The 22,245-nt window shown below is 46.9% G+C and overlaps 1 protein-coding gene across 1 annotated transcript in view; it reads right to left on the reverse strand.

The window, feature by feature from the left end:
• Nucleotides 1–22,245, reverse strand: part of glb1l (galactosidase, beta 1-like) — a 93,873-nt gene that overhangs the window by 32,824 nt on the left and 38,804 nt on the right. The window contains exons 5-9 of the mRNA XM_087989441.1: nucleotides 19,448–19,542; nucleotides 19,133–19,313; nucleotides 15,889–15,947; nucleotides 15,431–15,552; nucleotides 14,071–14,111 (exon numbers count right to left, since the gene is read on the reverse strand). Of these exons, the coding sequence (XP_087845567.1) occupies nucleotides 14,071–14,111; nucleotides 15,431–15,552; nucleotides 15,889–15,947; nucleotides 19,133–19,313; nucleotides 19,448–19,542 (498 nt within the window). The remainder of the gene's footprint in view (nucleotides 1–14,070; nucleotides 14,112–15,430; nucleotides 15,553–15,888; nucleotides 15,948–19,132; nucleotides 19,314–19,447; nucleotides 19,543–22,245) is intronic.

Raw genomic sequence — 22,245 nt, forward strand, 5'->3', positions numbered from 1 at the left:
GGCTGGAATTGAACCAGAGTCCTTGGTGCTGTGAAATGGCAGGAAATGACATCACCAACCTAAGTGAAATTCACAACTAATCTTTGAGGAACCTGTTTGGGCGAGGTTCATAGCACAGAATCAGATAAGTTAATCGTTGTTTTAAGTGTGTCCAGTAGAAAGACTGCAATAGTGAATAGAGTGGGTTCTTTCTTGATTATATGTTTTTGGAGATATGTCTCTTGATTAAACTTAAAATATAAGCCATGTCTATCAATTTAACCTGGGGCAGTGTTTTGTAGAGGAATAAGACGGTGTTATTTTCTGGGTCTGTAGATTGTGAAGAAGCAAAAATGGCCTTTAGTACAGTGATACGTACTTCTAGTCAGATGTTGGAGTTTAAAGAAAGCTTAAGGGTTTCTGCGGATTATATCTGCCATAAATGATGTTGGATGTGAATCTTATCAGATCGAATGGATCGGTTGGAGAGACAGTTACAGGCAATGAGGAATTTGCAATAGCAACAGTATGTTATGGATGGCAGTTATAGGAAGGGGAAAAAGTCTCAGATACAGTCAAATAGATGGGTTAACTCCAGGAAAGGTAACAGAGAGGTAGGCACCTAGTGCAGGAGTCTTTTGTGGATATACTCATTTCAAACTGGTATGCAGTTTTGAAAAACGTAGGGGGTGATCCATGCACATGGGAACGTAGAACGAACAGCCAAGTTTCTGGTATTGAGATTGGCTCTAATGCAACGAGGGGTACGTTGGCTTCCAAGAGATCAATTGTGTTAGGGATTCTGTAGTCCGAGGTACAGACAGATGTTTCTGTGGCCAGCAGCGAAAAAACAGAATTATGTGTTGCTTCCCTGGTGCCAGGATCAAGGATGTCTCAGAGAGGGTGCAGAATGTTCTCACGGGGGAGAGGGGCCAGCAGGAGGTCATTGTCCACATTGGAACCAACAACATAGGAAGGGAAAAGGTTGAGATTCTGAAGGGAGATTACAGGGAGTTAGGCAGAAATTTAAAAAGGAGGTCCTCGAGAGTAGTAATATCTGGATTACTCCCAGTGCTATGAGCTAGTGAGGGCAGGAATAGGAGGATAGACCAGATGAATGCATGGCTGAGGAGCTGGTGTATGGGAGAAGGATTCACATTTTTGGATCATTGGAATCTCTTTTGGGGTAGAAGTGACCTGTACAAGTAGGACAGATTGCACCTAAATTGGAAGGGCACTAATATACTGGCAGGGAAATTTGCTCGAACTGCTTGGGAGGATTTAAATTAGTAAGGTTGGGGAGATAGTGAGGAAAGAGATCAATCTGAGACTGGGAGAGTTGATAACAGATGCGAGTCAAACAGTCAGGGCAGGCAGGGACAAGGTAGGACTAATAAATTAAACTGCATTTATTTCAATGCAAGGGGCCTAACAGGGAAGGCAGATGAACTCAGGGCATGGTTAGGAACATGGGACTGGGATATCATAGCAATTACAGAAATATGGTTCAGGTATGGGCAGGACTGGCAGCTTAATGTTCCAGGATACAAATGCTACAGGAAGGATAGAAAGGGAGGGAAGAGAGGAGAGGGAGTGGCATTTTTGATAAGGGATAACATTATAGCTGTGCTGAGGGAGGATATTCCCAGAAATACATCCAGGGATGTTATCTGGATGGAACTGAGAAATAAGAAAGGGATGATCACCTTATTGGGAATGTATTATAGACCCCCTAATAGTCAGAGGGAAATTGAGAAACAAACTTGGAAGGAGATCGCAGCTATCTGTAAGAATAATAGTGTGGTTATGGTAGGGGATTTTAACTTTCCAAACATAGACTGGGACTGCCATAGTGTTATGGGTTTAGATGGAGAGGAATTTGTTAAGTGCGTACAACACAATTTTCTAATCTAGTATGTGGATGTACCTACTAGAGAAGGTGCAAAACTTGACTTACTCATGTGAAATAAGGCAGGGCAGGTGACCGAGGTGTCAGTGGGGTAGCACTTTGGGGCCAGCGACCATAATTCTATACGTTTTAAAATAGTGATGGAAAAGGATAGACCAGATCTAAAAGTTGAAGTTCTAAATTGGAGAAAGGCCAATTTTGACGGTATTAGGCAAGAACTTTCAAAAGCTGACTGGGGGTAGATTTTCGCAGGTAAAGGGACGGCTGGAAAATGGGAAGCCTTCAGAAATGAGATAACGAGAATCCAGAGAAAATATATTCCTGTCAGGGTGAAAAGGAAAGGCTGGTAGGTATAGGGAATGCTGGATGACTAAAGAAATTGAGGGTTTGGTTAAGAAAAAGAAGAAAGCATATGTAAGGTACAGACAGGATAGATCGAGTGAATCCTTAGAAGAGTATAAAGGAAGTAAGAGTATAATTAAGAGGGAAATCAGGAGGGCAAAAAGGGGACATGAGATAGTTTTGGCAAATGGAATTAAGGAGAATCCAAAGGGTTTTTACAAATACATTAAGGACAAAAGGGTAACTAGGGAGAGAATAGGGCCCCTCAAAGATCAGCAAGGTGGCCTTTGTATGGAACCGCAGAAAATGGGGGAGATACTAAATGAGTATTTTGCATCAGTATTTACTGTGGAAAAGGATAGGGAAGACATAGACTGTCGGGAAATAGATGGTGACACCTTGCAAAATGTCCAGATTACAAAGGAGGAAGTGCTGGATGTCTTTAAGCAGGTAAAGGTAGATAAATCCTGATCAGGTGTACCCTAGAAGTCTGTGGGAAGCTAGAGAAGTGATTGCTGGGCCTCTTGCTGAGATATTTGTATCATCGATAGTCACATGAGAGGTGCCGGAAGACTGGAGGTTGGCAAACGTGGTGCCACTGTTTAAGAAGGGAACAAGCCAGAGAACTGTAGACAGTGATCCTGACCTCGATGGTGTGCATGTTGTTGGAGGAAATCCTGAGGGACAGGACGTACATGTATTTGGAAAGGCAAGGACTGATTAGGGATAGTCAACATGGCTTTGTGCGTGGGAAATCATGTCTCACCAACTTGATTGAATTTTTTTGAAGAAGTAGCAAAGAGGATTGATGAGGGCAGAGTGGTAGATGTGAGCTATATGGACTTCAGTAAGGATGTTCGCCGAGCTGGGAATTTGTGTTGCAGACGTTTCGTCCCCTTTGTATGTGGCACTTAGGCAATTGGCACAGTATTCCCATTTCCTGGCTTGTTTTAGCGTCTCTCGCCCGTAGGTGTTCAAAGTCTGAAACGTCTGCAACACAAATTCCCAGCTCGGCGAACAGAACCACAACAACGAGCACCCAAGCTACAAATCTTCTCACAGACTTTGAACTTCAGTAACGCGTTCGACAAGGTTCCATGGGAGACTGATTAGCAAGGTTAGATCTCATGGAATACAGGGAGAACTAGCCATTTGGATACAGAACTGGCTCAAAGGTAGATGACAGAGGGTGGTGGTGGAGGGTTGTTTTTCAGACTGGAGGCTTGTGACCAGTGGAGTGCCACAAGGATCGGTGCTGGGCTCTCTACTTTTTGTCATTTACATAAATGATTTGGATGCGAGCATAAGAGGTACAGTTAGTAAGTTTGCAGATGACACCAAAATTGGAGGTGTAGTGGACAGCGCAGAGAGTTACCTCAGTTTATAAAAGGATCTGGACCAGATGGGCCAATGGGCTGAGAAGTGGCAGATGGAGTTTAATTCAGATAAATGCGAGGTGCTGCATTTTGGGAAAGTAAATCTTAGCAGGATTTATACACTTAAGGGTAAGGTCCTAGGGAGTGTTCCTGAACAGTGGCTCAGTGATTAGTACTGTTGCCTTGCACTGCCAGAGTCCCAGATTCGATTCCAGTCTCGGGCGACTGTCTGCGTGGAGTTTGCACATTCTCCATGTCTGTGTGGGTTTCATCCGGGTGCTCTGGTTTCCTCCCACAGTCCAAAGATGTGCGGGTTAGGTGAATTGGTCATGCTAAATTGCCCATAGTGAAAGGTGCATTAGTAGGGAGTAGGTGAATGGATCTGGGTGGGTTACTCTTCGGAGGGTCGGTGTGGACTTGTTGGGCCGAAGGGCCCGTTTCTGCACTGTAGGGATTCTAATCTAATCTAAAGAGACCTTGGAGTGCAGGTTCATAGCTCCTTGAAAGTGGAGTCACAGGTAGATAGGATAGTGAAGAAGGCGTTTGGTATGCTTTCCTTTATTGGTCAGAGTATAGAGTACAGGAGTTGGGAGGTCAGGACATTGCGGCTGTACAGGACATTGGTTAGGCCACTGTTGGAATATTGCGTGCAATTCTGGTCTCCTTCCTATCGAAAAGATGTTGTGAAACTTGAAAGGGTTCAGAAAAGATTTACAAGGATGTTGCCAGGGTTGGAGGATTTGAGCTACAGGGAGAGGCTGAACAGGCTGGGGCTGTTTTCCCTGGAGTGTCAGAGGCTGAGGGGTATACAAAATTATGAGGGGCATGAATAGGGTAAATCGGCAAAGTCTTTTCCCTGGGGTTGGGGAGTCCAGAACTAGAGGGCATAGGTTTAGGGTGAGAGGGGAAAGATATAAAAGAGACCGAAGGAGCAATTTTTTCACGCAGAGGGTGGTACAGGTATGGAATGAGCTGCCAGAGGATGTGGTGGAGGCTGGTACAATTACAACATTTAAGAGGCATTTGGATGGGTATATGAATAAGGAGGGTTTGGAGGGATATGGGTCGGGTGCTGGCAGGTGGGACAAGATTGATTTGGGAAATGGATGGTTGGACTGAAGGGTCTGTTTCCATGCTGTACATCGCTATGACTCTAAACCCAAACATATAAATAGAAAGCGGGTCAGTAACACGGAGACTCACTGATGATGTTACTTATTATGGTGATGAAATGTCTGTAAATGAATCTTCCAGCTCAGTGAGCAAACTTACATCCAGAACCTCAGCCTGAGCTACAAATCTTCTCAAAATTCACTAGTGGAAATAAATATTTATTAACAATAATGGATGTAGAGACTAGATTTCCAGAGGCAATCCCATTATGCAATATCACAGCAAAAAGGGTTGTACAAGAATTAATCAATTTTTTTTCCTAAATATGGACTACCAATGGACATCCAGTCAGGTCAAGGGTCAAACTTCACATCCAAGCTATTCAAGGTTATAGATAACTTGGGAATAAAGCAATTCAAATCTACTGCATACCACCCAGAACCGCAGGGAGCACTTGAGAGAGGGCATCAAACACTAAAGACCATGTTGAGGGCTTATGGTCAGGACTATCCAGATGGTTGGGATAAGGGAATTCCATTTGTACTTTGTGCGATCAGAGATGCACCAAATGAATCAACCAAATTCAGTCCATTTGAATTAATTTTTGGGCATGAAGTAAGGGGACCATTAAAAGTCATTAAGGAGAAATTAATAAGTCAGAGGTCAGAGACCACCCATTTGAACTATGTGTAAAATTTTAGAGAATGACCAAATAGAGCTGGAGAGTTGGCTCGACAGCATTTGTCCACCTTAATATCCTTTAGCTTATCCGACACATCCCCTCTCCTTATGTCAATGTGAACCAGAGTAAACAAACTTCTATCTCTAATCTCAACATTCATCATGTCCCTCTCCTCAGTGAACACTGATGTAAAGTAATCATTGAGAATCTCACCCACTTTCTCAGGTTCGACACACAAACTTCCTTCCTTGTCCTTTAGTGGACCAACCCTTTCTCTAGCTACCCTCTTGCCTCTTATTTCTGAATAAAAGGCTTTGGGATTCTCCTCAATTCTGCATGCCAAAGCTATTTCATGACCCCTTTTAGCCCGCTTGATTCCTCATTTAAAACTGGTCCTACTCTCCCAATATTCCTCCAAGGCCCATTCTGTTCTTAGCTGCCAGGACCTTAAATACACTTCCCTTTTCCTCTTTCTCCTGTCATCCACAAATTTTGCCTTTCCTATCCCTGGTTTTCAAAGAGACATGCCTATCCTGCACTATCTTTAACCTAACTTTGAAAGCCTCCCACATATCAAATGTGGACTTCCCTTCAAATAGCTGCCTCCAATCCACATTTCCCAGCTCCTGCCTAATTTTGATATAATTAGCCTTGTGCCAGTTTAGTACTCTTCCCTTAGGATCACTCATCTCTATCTACGAGTATGAGAGGTTAGAAACACAAGAGGTCACATTGCTTGGAGTTTTTTATAGGCCTCCACAGAGTTCCAGGAAGGTGGAAGAGAGGATTGGCAAAATTATTCTGGGTAGGAGTGAAAGGAACAGGGTGGTCATTATGGGGGACTTTAACTTCCCCAACATTGACTGGAAATGCTGTAACTCTAGTACGTCGGTTGGATCAGTTTGTGTCCAATGTGTACAGGAGGATTTCCTGACACAGTATGTCGAAGGGCCGACAAGAGGGAAGGCCGCACTGGATCTGGTGCTTGGTAATGAACCAGGCCTGGTGTTTGATTTAGTTGTAAGTGAGCACTTTGGAGAGAGTGACCATAATTCAATTACGTTTAGTTTAGTGAAGGAAAGGGATAGGTACATGCCATAGGTCAAGAGTTATTGATGAGGGCAAGGACAATTATAATGTGATTAGGCAAGAATTAGGATGCAGAGAATGGGGTAGCAAAATGCAGGGATGCAGACAATGGAAATGTGAAGCTTGTTTAAGGAACAGATATTGCGTGTCCTTGATAGGTATGTCCCTGTCAGGCAGGGACGAAGTGATAAGGTAAGGGAACCGTGGTTTACTACAGAAATTGCATCTCTTGTTAAGTGGGAGAAGGAGGCTTATGTGTTGATGAGGCAAGATGGTTCAGATGAGGCGATGGAGAGTTACACATCAGCTAGGAAGGATTTAAAGAGAGAGTTAAGAAGAGCAAAGAGAGGACACGAGCAGTCTTTAGCAAATAGAATAAAGGAGAATCCTAAAGCTTTCTATAGGTATGTGAGGAATAAAAGGATGACTAGAGTAGGAATAGGACCAGTCAAAGACAGAAGTGGGAAGTTGAGTGTGGACCCTGTAGAGATTGGAGAGTTGCTAAAAGAACATTTCTCATCGGTTTTCACTCAGGAAAAGGAGATGTTGGAGAGGAGAAGAATGAGATACAAGATATTAGACTAGAAAGGATTGAAGGTAATTATGAAGAGGTGTTCTCAATTGTAGAAGGAGTGAAAGTAGACAAGTCCCCTGGGCCGGATAGGATTTATCCGAGGATTCTCTGGGAAGCTAGTGAGGAGATAGCAGAGCCTATGGCTTTGATATTTAAGTCATCATTGTCTACAGGTTTAGTACCAGAGGAAATGGTGTTCCCTTGTTCAAGAAGGGCAGCAGAGATGACCTAGGAAACTAGAAATGGTATAATGGCTCCAGAAAGGCAGTTCGAGGGGGATCTGCCTTTGGAAGTAGTATGGGCTGAAGTCAGAAATAGGAAAGGAGCAGTCAACTTGTTGGGTGTTTACTATAGGCACCCCCAATAGCAGCAGAGATGTGGAGAAACAGATTGGGAAACAGATTTTGGCAAGGAGCAGAAGCCACAGGGTAGTAGTCATGGGCGATTTCAACTTCCAAAATATTGATAGGAAGCTCTTTAGATCAAGTAGATTGGACGGGGCAGTGTTTGTGCAGTGTGTCCAGGAAGCTTTGCTAATTCAGTATGTAGATTGTCTGACCAGAGGGGAGGCCATATTGGATTTGGTACTTGGTAACAAACCGGGACAAGTGATGGGCTTGTTAGTGGGTGAGCATTTTGGTGATGGTGACCACAATTCTGTGACTTTCACCTTGATTATGGAGAGAGATAGGTGCATGCAACAGGATAGGTTTTACAATTGGGGGAAGGGTAAATACGATGCTGCAAGACAGGATCTGAGGAGCATAAATTGGGAGCATAGGATGTCAGGGAAGAAGGTTGTTGAAATGTGGAACTTTTTCACGGAACAGATACGACGTGTCCTTGATATGTATGTACCTGTCAGGCAGGAAAGAGGTGGTCGTGTGAGGGAACTTTGGTTGACCAAGGTTGAATGTCTTGTAAGGAGGAAGAAGGAGGCTTACATAAGGTTGAGGAAACAAGGTCAGACAGAGCGTTGGAAGGATACAGGATAGCCAGGAGGGAGCTGAAGAAAGGGATTAGGAGAGCTAAGAGAGGGCATGAAAAATCTTTGGCGGGTAGGATCAAGGATAACCCCAAGGCCTTTTATGCGTATGTGAGAAACATGAGAATGACGAGAATGAGGGTAGGTCCGATCAAGGACAGTAGTGGGAGACTGTGTATTGAGTCGGAAGAGATAGGAGAGGTCTTGAATGAGTACTTTTCTTCAGTATTTACAAATGAGAGGGGCCGTATTGTTGAAGAGGAGAGTATGAAACGGACTGGTAAGCTAGAGGAGATGCTTGTTAGGAAGGAAGATGTGTTGGGCATTTTGAAAAACTTGAGGACAGACAAGTCCCCCTGGCCTGACGGGATATATCCTAAGATTATGTGGGAAGCATAAATTGCAGAGCCGTTGGCAATGATCTTTTCGTCTTCACTGTCAACGGGGGTGGTACCAGGGGACTGGAGAGTGGCGAATGTTGTGCCCCTGTTCAAAAAAGGGAATAGGGATAACCCTGGGAATTACAGGCCAGTTAGTCTTACTTCAGTGGTAGGCAAAGTAATGGAAAGGGTACTGAGGGATAGGATTTATGAGTATCTGGAAAGACACTGCTTGATTAGGGACAGCCAGCACGGATTTATGAGGGGTAGGTCTTGCCTTACAAGTCTTATTGAATTCTTTGAGGAGGTGACCAAGCATGTGGATGAGGGTAGAGCAGTGGATGTAGTGTACATGGATTTTAGTAAGGCATTTGATAAAGTGGTGGGCTTATGCGGAAAGTCAGGAGGCATGGGATAGTGGGAAGTTTGGCCAGTTGGATAGAGAACTGGCTAACCGGTCGAAGTCAGAGAGTGGTGGTCGATGGTAAATATTCAGCCTGGAGCCCAGTTACAAGTGGAGTTCCGCAGGGATCAGTTCTGGGTCCTCTGCTGTTTGAAATTTTTATTAATGACTTGGAAGAGGGAGTCAAAGGGTGAGTCAGTAAATTTGCAGACGATACGAAGATTGGTGGACTTGTAGATAGTGAGGAGGGCTGTTGTCGGCTGCAAAGGGACTTAGATATGATGCAGAGCTTTGCTGAGGAGTGGCAGATGGAGTTCAACCCTGCCAAGTGTGAGGTTGTCCATTTTGGAAGGACAAATAAGAATGCGGAATACAGGGTTAACGGTAGGGTTCTTAGTAAGGTGGAGGAGCAGAGGGATCTTGGGGTCTATGTTCATAGATCTTTGAAAGTTGCTACTCAGGTGGATAGAGCTTGTAAGAAGGCCTTTGGTGTATTAGCGTTCATTAGCAGAGGGATTGAATTCAAGAGTCGTGAGGTGATGTTGCAGCTGTACAGGACCTTGGTAAGGCTACATTTGGAGTACTGTGTGCAGTTCTGGTCGCCTCACTTTTGGAAAGATGTGGAAGCTTTGGAGAGGGTGCAGAGGAGATTTACCAGGATGTTGCCTGGAATGGAGAATAGGTCGTACGAGGATAGGTTGAGAGTGCTAGGCCTTTTCTCATTGGAGCGGAGAAGGATGAGGGGTGACTTGATAGAGGTTTATAAGATGATCAGGGGAATAGATAGAGTAGACTGTCAGAGACTTTTTCCCCCGGGTACAACAGAGTGTTACAAGGGGACATAAATTTAAGGTGAAGGGTGGAAGGTATAGGGGGGATGTCAGGGATAGGTTCTTTACCCAGAGAGTGGGTGGGAGCATGGAATGCGCTGCCTATGGGAGTGACAGAGTCAGAATCATTGGTGACCTTTAAGCGGCAATTGGATAGGTACATGGATAGGTGCTTAAACTAGGACAAATGTTCGGCACAACATTGTGGGCCGAAGGGCCTGTTCTGTGCTGTATTGTTCTATGTTCTATGTAATTACAGACCAGTGAGCTTTACTTCTGCTGCAGGAGATAAAATTTATATTCATCTAGCAAGCAACAATTTGATTTCAGATAGTCAATATGGTTTCGTCAAGGTCAGGTTGTGTCTCACAAACCTCATTGAGTTTTTTGAGAAGGTGACCAAGCATGTAGATGAGGGTAAAGCAGCTGACGTGGTATACATGGACTTCAGTAATGCCTTTGATAAGATTCCAGATGGTAGGCTGTTAGAGAAAATGCAGAAGCATGGGATCGAGGGTGATTTCGCAGCTTGGATTAGAAACTGGCTTTCTGAAAGAAGGCAGTGACTGGTGGTTAATGGAAAATATTCAGCCTGGAGTCTGGTTACTAGTGGTATGCCACAAGGATCTGTTTTGGGACCACTGCTGTTTGTCATTTTTATAAATGAGTTAGACGCAGGCATAGGTGGATGGATTAGTAATCTTGCAAATGACACTAAAGTTGGTGGAGTAGTGGACAGTTTGGAAGAATGTTACAGGTTGCAGGAACTTGGATAAACTGCAGAATTGGGCTGAGAGGTGGCAAGTGGAGTTCAATGCAGCTAAATGTGAGGTGATGCACTTTGGGAAGAATAACAGGAAGGCAGAGTACTGGGTCAATGGAAAGATTGTTGGTAGTGTGGATGTGTATAGGGATATTGGTGTCCATGTACATAGATCCCTGAAAGTTGCCACCCAGGTTGATAGAGCTGTTAAGAAGGCATACGGTGTGTTATGTTTCATTGGTAGAGGGATTGAGTTCCGGAGCTGTGATGTCATGCTGCAACTATACAAAATGCTGGTGCGGCCACACTTGGAATATTGTGTACAGTTCTGATCGCCATATTTCGGGAAGGATGTGGAAGTATTGGAAAAGGTGCAGAGGAGATTTACCTGGATGTTGCCTGGTCTGGAGGGAAGGTCTTATGAGGAAAGGCTGAGAAACTTGGGTCTGTTCTTATTGGCAAGAAGAAGGCTAAGAGGAGATTTGATAGAGACATACAAGATGATCAGACGATTAGATAGGGTAGACTGTGAAAGTCTTTTTCCTAGGGTGATGACGTCAGCTTGTACGAGGGGTCATAACTACAAATTGAGGGGTGATAGATTTAGGACCGATGTCAGAGATAGGTTCTTTACTCAGTGTAGTAAGGGTGTGGAATGGACTGCCTGACAATGGAGTTAACTCAACTTGGCAGTGTGGAGGAACAGAGGGATCTTGGTGTGCAGATACATAGATCCCTTAAAATGGCCACCCAAGTGGACAGGGTTATTAAGAAAGCATATGGTGTTTTGGCTTTCATTAACGGGGATTGAGTTTAAGAGTCGTGAGATCTTGTTGCAGCTCTATAAAACTTTGGTTAGACCGCACTTGGAATACTGCGTCCAGTTCTGATCGCCCTATTATAGGAAAGATGTGGATGCTTTGGAGAGGGTTCAGAGGAGGTTTACCAGGATGCTGCCTGGACTGGAGGACTTATCTTATGAAGAGAGGTTGACTGAGCTCGGACTTTCTTCATTGGAGAAAAGGAGGAGGAAAGGGGACCTAATTGAGGTATACAAGATAATGAGAGGCATAGACTGTTTCCCAGGGCAGAAATGGCTAACACGAGGGGTCATAGGTTTAAGCTGGTTGGAGGAAAGTATAGAGGGGATGTCAGAGGCGGGTTCTTTACACAGAGAGTTGTGAGAGCATGGAATGTGTTGCCAGCAGCAGTTGTGGAAGCAGGGTCATTGGGGACATTTAAGAGACTACTGGACGTGCATATGGTCACAGAAATTTGAGGGTGCATACATGAGGATCAATGGTCGGCACAACATCGTGGGCTGAGGGCCTGCTCTGTGCTATACTGTTCTATGTTCAACCACATTAGGGAGATTTAAACAATCCTTGGATAAGCACATGGATGATGATGGAATAATGTCGGGGGACGAGCTGAGAATAGTTCATAGGTCGGCGCAACATTGAGGGCCAAAGGGCCTGTTCTGCGCTGTATTGTCCTATGTTCTATTCTAAACCTGACAGAATTGTGGTCACTATTCCCAAAGAAATCCCCACCGCAACTTCTACCACCTTGCCTGGCTCATTCCCCAACACCAGGTCCAATATGGCCCCTTCCCTTGTCAGACTATTGACATACTGCTCTAGTGGGCGGCACGGTGGCACAGTGGTTAGCACTGCTGCCTCGCAGCGCCAGAGACCCGGGTTCAATTCCCGCCTCAGGCGACTGACTGTGTGGAGTTTACATGTTCTCCCCGTGTCTGCGTGGGTTTCCTCCGGGTGCTCCGGTTTCCTCCCACAGTCCAAAGATGTGCAGGTCAGGTGAATTTGTCATGCTAAATTGCCTGTGTTAGGTAAGGGGTAAATGTAGGGGTATGGGTGGGTTGCGCTTCAGCGGGGCGGTGTGGACTTGTTGGGCCGAAGGGCCTGTTTCCACACTGTAAGTAATCTAAAGTAATCTAATCTAATCTAAAACCTTCCTGGATGTTCCTTCAAATTCTGCCCCCTCTGACGTTAAGTGTATCATAGTCAATGTTGGGAAAATTAAAATCTCCCATCACCACCACCCTGTTGCCTCTATATCTTTGCATAATCTGTTTATCTATTTGTTCTTCTACCTCACGCTCACTGTTGGGAGGCCTGTAATACAGCCCCAACAATGTAACTGCACACTTCTTATTTCTCAGCTCTACCCATAATGCCTCACTGCTCAGGCACTCCATAGTGTCCTCCTTTAGCACAGCCGTGATATCATCCCTGACCAGCAATACAACTCCTCCCTAACTTTTACTTCCCTCCTTGTCCTGTCTGAAGCATCAATATCCTTGAACATTTAGTTGCCAATCATCATGACCTTCATTCAACCAAGTCTCTGTGATCGCAATAATGCCATACTCCCAGGCACCAATCCAAGTCCTAGGTTCATCTGCCTTACACACTATACTCCTTGCATTAAAGCAAATGCACTTCAGGCCACCAATTCCTTTGCGTTCATCTGCTCTCTGCATACTCTTCACCTTGGAAATGCTAACGTCATGATCCTGTTTGTTACTATCTCTAGTTCCCACCTCACTGTCTACTAGTTTTCTCGTCTGGTTCCCAGTCCCCTGCCACATTAGTTTAAACCCTCCCCAACAGCAGTAGCAAAAACTCCCCCAAGGATATCGGTTCCGGTCTGGTTCAGATGTAGACCATCCAGTTTCTAAGAGTTCACCTTCCCCAGAACCAGTCCCAATGTCCCACCAATCTGAACCCCTCCCTCCTACACCATCTCTCAAGCCACGTGTTCATCCTGCCTATTCTTTTATTTCTACACTGACTAGCACATGGCACTGGTAGTAATCCCGAGATCACTGCCTTTGAGGCCCTCCTCTTTAACTTCTCTCCTAGCTCCCTGAATTCTGCTTTCAGGACCTCATCTCGTTTTTTACTTATATCGTTGGTGCCTATATGCACCACGACAACTGGCTTACCATCCTGACTTGGAAATATATCACCGTTCCTTCAGTGTCGCTGGGTCAAAATCCTGGAACTCCCTCCCTAAGGGCATTGTGGGTCTACCCACAGCACATGGACTGCAGGGGTTCAAGAAGGCAGCTCACCCCCACCTTCTCAAGGGGCAATGAGAGATGGTAATAAATGCTTGGCCCAGCCAGTGGAGCCCACATTCCACAAATGGTTTTTTTCTTAAAGGCCTTTGAATGCAGTGGCTTACTCGGCCATTTTGGGGGGCACCAAGAATCAACAACATTGCTGTTGGTCTGAAGTCGCATGTCGGCCAGACTGTGTATAGATGGTAAAGTTCGCTCCCTATAGAGAAGTAGTGAACTAGCTAGGGTTTTATGACAGTCGATGGTAATTTCATAGTCACTGTCACTAATAGCAGTTATCAATATCTGATGGAGAAATTGAATTTTAATTCCCCCAACCATCTTGGTGCGTTTGAATATGTGGCCCTGAATAATACCACAGGCCTCTGTGTTATTCGTCCATTGACAGCCCTTCTCATTCACATGCATTACAGATAGAATCAGCCCAATGAACTGGAATCTTTGATCAGCCTCAAACCCCTCTCTGTTTAACTCCATCCATCCCAGGAATTTCACAAAGACCCTGACCAGGATCCAGCATCTTGGTATTAGAGACTCACCATTCCAGTATCCAAAATTAGTCCCACCTTCAAACATGTACCTGCGAAAATAACAGCAAAATAACAAAAGTTTAAAGTTAACACAGTGACCTGGCCAATCCTGACCTGTTGACCCATGCGGGGTGAGGGTGGGATAATGGTTGGTCTGGAGAGGAGGGTGGGAATGGGAGTGACTTGGAAGTCACTCCAACTGCGTATAGTGAGTGGGGGTGGGGAGGAGAGTTGGGGAGAGAGTGGGGGCAAAGGCGAGGGTGGGTGTCAGTGCAGAACACGGTAAGAATGAGAGTGGGGGCTGGGAGTGGGAGTGGGGGTGGGAAAGGAGGTGGGTCAGGGGTGGAGAGAGTGGATGGGCAAGGGGGGAGAAAGTAGGGAACAAGGGAATGTGGAGGGGGAAGCATGTGGAGAGGGTGAGGATCGGGGTGAGGTTGGGAGTGAGGGTGGGGGAGAGGATGAGGATCGGGGTGAGGTTGGGAGTGAGGGTGTGGGTGAGGGTGAGTGTGGGGGACAGGGTGAGGATCGGGGTGAGGTTGGGAATGAGGGTGTGGGTCAGGGTGGGGTGAGGGTGAGGGTGGGTTTGAGGGTGGGGTTGATGGTGGAGGTGGGTGTGGGGTTGGGAGTGAGGGTGGAGGATGAGGGTGAAGGTGGGAGTAGGGGTGAGGGTGGGAGTAGGGGTGAGGATGGGAGTAGGGGTGAGGATGGGAGTAGGGGTGAGGATGGGAGTAGGGGTGAGGGTGGGAGTAGGGGTGAGGGTGGGAGTAGGGGTGAGGGTGGGTGTGAGGTTTGGGGTGGGAGTGAGGGTGGGAGTGAGGGTGGGAGTGAGGGTGGGAGTGAGGGTGGGTGCGACAGTGGGTGTGGGAGTGGGGGTGAGGGTGCGTGAGAGGTTTGGGGTGGGAGTGTGGGTGGGAGGGTCAAGGTGAGGGTTGAGGTGAGGGTGTGGGGGTGGGAAGTGAGGGTGGGAAGTGAGGGTGGGAAGTGAAGGTGGGAAGTGAGGGTGGGTGCGAGAGTGTGGGTGAGGATGGGGGTGAGGGGGTGGGAGTGAGGGTGGGGGTTGGTGTGTCAGTGGGTGTGGGGGTGGGAGTGAGGGTGGGGGTGAGGGTGGGGAGTGAGGGTGGGTGAGGGTGCGAGAGGGTGGGGAGTGAGGGTGGGGAGTGAGGGTGGGTGTGGGTGCGAGAGCATGGGTGAGGGTTGGAGTGAGGGTGGGGGTGAGGATGGGTGTGAGGTTGGGGGTGGGAGTGTGGGTGAGGTTTAGGGTGGGTGTGAGAATCCATGATCCAATCAACAAGCACCAAGCACATGATACAGCAGCTGAGTGGGTTCTGAGGGGCACTGCCCCACGGGGTAATTAAAGACATGAGCTCACATATTCACACTGGCTCCAAGATGCAGCAATTCCTCCAGCATTCTGGTGGCATTTTCAATTGGAACCACTGAATGTTCCACACCCCAGTAATCCAGCCATCCCACATAAAACTCAGAATTCACCTGGGGAATGGAAATAAAATAGCATGGGTCAGGAACAGATCGTAGCAGATCGAGTCAGGTCCAGACAGAATACATTAGTCTATCCCCACTCCCAAAATAATCAAACCATTTCAGTCACGAACACAGGACCTGCTCTCTCTTCTTCAGAGTCTCCCCAACCCGCCTTGCAATGCTACAGACCAGGATCTTATGCCTGCTCTCTCAGGCCATCCCCACACACCCTCCAGCGTCAACAAAATCTGACCTAAAGGCCTAGTCCACCCCATTCCACACAAACAGGTCCATCCCACAGCAACCAGAGTCCATCCAATGACCCCCAGAAACAGCCGCACTCACCAGTGGGCCTTCAGGTTCAAACTGCCTTTGGATTCGAAATGAAGCATTGACATCATCAGCTGCAGGGTCAGAAAACAAAGCATTTACTCAAAATGCAGCCCATCATAAACAGCTATCACCGGGGGAAGAACCTGTTGCTTACATGGTCTGATCTAGAACAGAGATACAAGTGTAAATGCTCATGATTTAGAAACAAGTGAGAGAATTATTTTTAACTGTGCTGAAAGAATGGGAAATGTGCAGTACAAGTTCAGGATTGAATCAGGGATCATCACAACATCAAAGAGTTGGTTAGCAATGGGTTAATGGAATGAATTGGGGATTTGGGGTTTAACATCCTTTGGAGGAAATATACTGGCATGGAGTGGGAAGCTGAGTAACCTGCCCATGTTGCAGCTCCAATTTAGCTAATTCAATGAGGGACCAGCAAGAACAGAACATTCACCATGAGTAGAATCCTCCATTACACAGAAATCATGGCTGCTCTGCACCTCATCTTCTCAGCTTTGTTCTGCACAATTCAATCCTGAGCCAACAAAAGGAATCCCAAACCACAGTCTTATAAGCTGCAAAAATAGACTATTCCCCCAGTGAGAGTCAGTGTGTGTGGGAGTGTACCCCAGTGAGAGTCAGTGTGTATGGGAGTGTACCCCAGTGAGAGTCAGTGTGTGTGGGAGTGTACCCCAGTGAGAGTCAGTGTGTGTGTGGGACTGTACCTCAGTGAGAGTCAGTGTGTGTGGGAGTGTACCCCAGTGAGGGTCAGTGTGTGTGGGACTGTACCCCAGTGAGGATCAGTGTGTGTGGGACTGTACCCCAGTGAGAGTCAGTGTGTGTGGGTCCCACGCCCCAGTGAGAGTCAGTGTGTGTGGGAGCTGTACCCCAGAGAGAGTCAGTGTATGTGGGACTGTACCCCAGTGAGGGTCAGTCTGTGTGGGAGTGTCCCCCAGTGAGAGTCAGTGTGTGTGGGAGTGTACCCCAGTGAGAGTCAGTGTGTGTGGGAGTGTCCCCCAGTGAGAGTCAGTGTGTGTGGGAGTGTACCCCAGTGAGAGTCAGTGTGTCTGGGTCCCACACCCCAGTGAGAGTCAGTGTGTCTGGGTCCCACACCCCAGTCGGGGTCAGTGTGTGTGGGAGTGTACCCCAGTGAGAGTCAGTGTGTGTGGGTCCCACACCCCAGTGAGGGTCAGTGTGTGTGGGTCCCATACCCCAGTGAGAGTCAGTGTGTCTGGGTCCCACGCCCCAGTGAGAGTCAGTGTGTGTGGGTCCCACACCCCAGTGAAGTCAGTGTGTGTGGGTCCCACGCCCCAGTGGGAGTCAGTGTGTCTGGGTCCCACGCCCCAGTGAGAGTCAGTGTGTGTGGGTCCCACACCCCAGTTGGGGTCAGTGTGTGTGGGAGTGTACCCCAGTGAGAGACAGTGTGTGTGGGAGTATATCCCAGTGAGGGTCAGTGGGTGTGGGAGTGTACCCCAGTGAGAGTCAGTGTGTGTGGGAGTGTATCCCAGTGACAGTCAGTGTGTGTGGGAGTGTACTCTAGGGAGAGTCAGTGTGTGTGGGTCCCATGCCCCAGTGAGAGTCAGTGTGTGTGGGAGTGTATCCCAGTGACAGTCAGTGTGTGTGGGAGTGTACTCTGGGGAGAGTCAGTGTGTGTGGGTCCCATGCCCCAGTGAGAGTCAGTGTGTGTGGGAGTGTCCCCCAGTGAGAGTCAGTGTGTGTGGGAGTGTACCCCAGTGAGGGTCAGTGTGTGTGGGAGTGTATCCCAGTGACAGTCAGTGTGTGTGGGAGTGTATCCCAGTGAGAGTCAGTGTGTGTTGGAGTGTATCCCAGTGAGAGTCAGTGTGTGTGGGAGTGTATCCCAGTGACAGTCAGTGTGTGTGGGAGTGTATCCCAGTGACAGTCAGTGTGTGTGGGAGTGTACTCTAGGGAGATTCAGTGTGTGTGGGTCTCACGCCCCAGTGAGAGTCAGTGTGTGTGGGAGTGTATCCCAGTGAGAGTCAGTGTGTGTGGGAGTGTATCCCAGTGAGAGTCAGTGTGTGTGGGAGTGTATCCCAGTGAGAGTCAGTGTGTGTGGGAGTGTACCCCAGTGAGAGTCAGTGTGTGTGGGAGTGTATCCCAGTGACAGTGTGTGTGGGAGTGTATCCCAGTGACAGTCAGTGTGTGTGGGAGTGTACCCCAGTGAGAGTCAGTGTGTGTGGGAGTGTATCCCAGTGACAGTGTGTGTGGGAGTGTATCCCAGTGACAGTCAGTGTGTGTGGGAGTGTACTCTAGGGAGATTCAGTGTGTGTGGGTCTCACGCCCCAGTGAGAGTCAGTGTGTGTGGGTCCCACAACCAAGTGAGAGTCAGTGTGTGTGGGTCCCACAACCAAGTGAGAGTCAGTGTGTGTGGGTCCCACGCCCCAGTGGGAGTCAGTGTGTGTGGGTCCCACAACCAAGTGAGAGTCAGTGTGTGTGGGTCCCACGCCCCTGTGGGAGTCAGTGTGTGTGGGTCCCACAACCAAGTGAGAGTCAGTGTGTGTGGATCCCACAACCCAGTGAGAGTCAGTGTGTGTGGATCCCACGCCCCAGTGGGAGTCAGTGTGTGTGGGTCTCACGCCCCAGTGAGAGTCAGTGTGTGTGGGTCCCACAACCAAGTGAGAGTCAGTGTGTGTGGATCCCACAACCCAGTGAGAGTCAGTGTGTGTGGATCCCACGCCCCAGTGGGAGTCAGTGTGTGTGGGTCTCACGCCCCTGTGGGAGTCAGTGTGTGTGGGTCCCACAACCAAGTGAGAGTCAGTGTGTGTGGATCCCACAACCCAGTGAGAGTCAGTGTGTGTGGATCCCACGCCCCAGTGAGAGTCAGTGTGTGTGGGTCTCACGCCCCTGTGGGAGTCAGTGTGTGTGGGTCTCACGCCCCTGTGGGAGTCAGTGTGTGTGGGTCCCACAACCCAGTGAGAGTCAGTGTGTGTGGATCCCACGCCCCAGTGAGAGTCAGTGTGTGTGGGTCCCACGCCCCAGTGAGAGTCAGTGTGTGTGGGTCCCACGCCCCAGTGAGAGTCAGTGTGTGTGGATCCCATGCCCCAGTGAGAGTCAGTGTGTGTGGGTCCCACGCCCCAGTGAGAGTCAGTGTGTGTGGATCCCATGCCCCAGTGAGAGTCAGTGTGTGTGGATCCCATGCCCCAGTGGGAGTCAGTGTGTGTGGGTTCCACACCCCAGTGGGAGTCAGTGTTTGAGGACCTTTGGCCCAGTGGGAGTTAGAGAGATTACAGCTTACTGGTGCCAAAATCCACAGTTGAGTAGAGCCCCTGCAAGGTGCCACATTTCAACTCTTGTAGCTGGTTCCCATCAGTGGTGAAAAGTAAGACATCATCACCCAGGAATTTGCGCATGACCTCATGAAGATGCCGCAGGTAGTTATAATCGCATGTAAAATAACTCCCATATTCATTCTCCACCTGCAAAAGGAGCAAAGACATCTTCAGGCCAGTTAGACTGAGTACTAGGTGGACAGAGACTTCAACACAAATTGAGGTCGAGTTAGTCTTGGCTCAGCCGTGTGGAGAGGGGGCCTCACACCTTCCGCTCTCACCTGAAAACTGATGATGGGGCCTCCATTCTGGTACATCAAGGGTTTCATCTTTGGTAACAGAACTGCAAACCATCTATCCACTGCGGCCAGGTAATCTGAGACGGATGAGAATTTATCATCATATTATCATCAGTCTGAACTCGACATGCCTTTTCAACTTTTTATCCAGTTTCTTTCTGAAAGTCATTTTCCTGTCTCTGTTGCCCTTTCAGGCAGCACATTGTTTCGATTCACTTGTAGAACAGCTCATTCTCAAACCCCTCTAATCCAGGGATCAGTTAAGCACTAATCAAAGTTCATAAAGTCCTAATATATGGGTCTATTGCAGTCAGGCTCACAGAAAACATTGACCAGTTTCCTGTTCTTAAGAAGAATTACTGTTTCTCACAAATAAATAAATTCTCATCACAAGTAATCTCTATGAACTATCAACATGTGGCTCCACTCATTAAAACCTTAACCCTTTTTATATTTATATTTTGAAAAGAATGGGCTTATCAGTGATAGGCAACGTGGTTTTGTGTGGGGGAGATCGTGCCTTACCAACTTAATAGAGTTCTTTGAGGAAGTGACCAAGTTGATAGATGAAGGAAGGGCTATTGATGTCATATACATGGACTTTAGTAAGGCGTTTGATAAGGTTCCCCATTGTAGACTAATGGAAAACGTGAAGTCACATGATGTGCAGGGTGTTCTAGCAGGTGGATAAAGAACTAGTTGAGCAACAGGAGACAGAGAGTAGTAGTTGAAGGGAGTTTCTCGAAATGGAGAAAGGTGACCAGTGGTGTACCACAGGGGTCAGTGTTGGGGCCACTGTTGTTTGTGATATACATAAATGATCTGGAAGAGGGTACTGTTGGTCTGATCAGCAAGTTTGCAGATGACACGAAGATTGTGGAGTAGCAGAAATCATAAAGGACTGTCAGAGAATACAGGAGGATATAGATAGACTGGAGAGTTGGGCAGAGAAATGACAGATGGAGTTCAATCCAGACAAATGTGAGGTGATGCATTTCGGCAAGTCTAATTTTAGAGCGAATTATACAATGAACGGAAGAGCTCAGGAAAAGTTAATGAGTAGACAGATCTGGGAGTGCACGTCCATTGTACCCTGAAGGTTGCTGCACAGGTGGATAGAGTGGTCAAGAAGGCATATGGTATGCTTGCCTTCATTGGACGGGGTATTGAGTATAAGAGCTGGCAAGTCATGTTAAAATTGTACAAGACATTGGTTCAGCCGCATTTAGAATACTGTGTACAGTTCTGGTCGCCACATTACCAAAAGGATGGGGATGCTTTGGAGAGGGTGCAGAGAAGGTTTACGAGGATGTTGCTAGCTATGAAGAGAGGTTGAGTAGGTTAGGTTTGTTTTCATTCGAAAAAGATTAAGGGGGAACCTGATTGATGTTGAAAACCTCATGAAGGGTATAGACAGGGTGGGTAGAGACAAGCTTTTTCCTAGGGTGAAGATTCCATAACGAGAGGTCACGTTTTCAAGTTGAGAGGTGGAAAGTTTAAGGGGGATACACGCGGCAAGTACTTCACACAGAGAGTGGTGGGCATTTGGAACGCGTTGCCAGCAGAGGTGGTAGAGGCAGGCATGGTAGATTAATTTAAGATGTGTCTGGACAGACGCATAAGTAGGTGGGGAACAGAGGGATACAGATGCTTAGGAATTGGGCGACAGGTTTAGACAGTACATTTGGATCGGCTCAGGCTTGGAGGACCAAAGGGCCTGTTCCTGGGCTGTAAATTTTCTTTGTTCTTTGTTCTTTCAAAACCCATACACATACAAACAGACTCAGGCAAACTGGAGGGAAAAACAACCTGGGAAAACACAATTCGTAGAACCACTCTTCAGGATTCATTAAGATATTCCTTCTAACTTGCCAGGACTTGCTCTTCTTCCTAATCACCTTCCTCCCTTTTCTTTCACTTCTTTGCAGGGTGCTCAAGTCAATTAGCTACAAAGTCACTTAGTTATTGGTTAAAGTCAACAGCTAACTGGTGGAGAAAGAATCTGGCTTTCTTCAGGCCTGGGGTGTTTTCAGTGCAGAGAAATAGAGCCACACACAAAACCTGTCCCTCCAGCAGCTTGAAAGCCTCTCCCTGTGTCATTCACAGCCGCAAGTTGTTCAGCTGCCCAGGAACTAATCAGAGAGCTGTCATCAAGATGATGACCTTGAGCATCCATGACTGGTCATAACTGCACAAACCAATCAGCTACATGTTGCTTATCAAATCACAATGTGCACACACATACTCCACTGCCATTTACAACATGAACCATCCGCCTTCCCCGCAAAGTTAGGATGTTGTTTTATTGCTCCCGACTCTCCTATGTCCACCTCTTGTGGAACTAATATTGTATAACCAGGTGTATCATGGCAGATTAGCTTAAATTCTCTCAGTAATCTTAGTATGTCCTCCTATTATCCTTTCTCTAAATATGAGAACAGTGTCTAACTGTCCCAGTATTTCTGTGTCCGTGAGTTGAATTGTCAGAGGTTCACTTTGAGAACTGTCTGTCTGCCATCCTCCACTGCTCTCTCCAGCTGACACACTTATTCCTCCTTATCCTCTGCCCTATGATAATATTTTTACAGAAGTTTATATGACAAAACTGAATCTTTTTGCTATGAACAGGAATATTCATTAGATAAGTCACTTCATTAAACTTCTTAAATACTGTAAAGATCATGTTTTTTATTTTTTCCATATTTTTAATTATGGAGTGAAATGAGAAAACAAATATTTAAAAACAAACATTGCTGAATTATTGCATTTTTTGAAAGTAA

Source organism: Chiloscyllium plagiosum, unplaced genomic scaffold (genome assembly GCF_037043375.1).
Source record: "Chiloscyllium plagiosum isolate Xiang-an unplaced genomic scaffold, Cpla_swu_hap1 HiC_scaffold_7, whole genome shotgun sequence".
Taxonomy (NCBI): Eukaryota; Metazoa; Chordata; class Chondrichthyes; order Orectolobiformes; family Hemiscylliidae; genus Chiloscyllium; species Chiloscyllium plagiosum.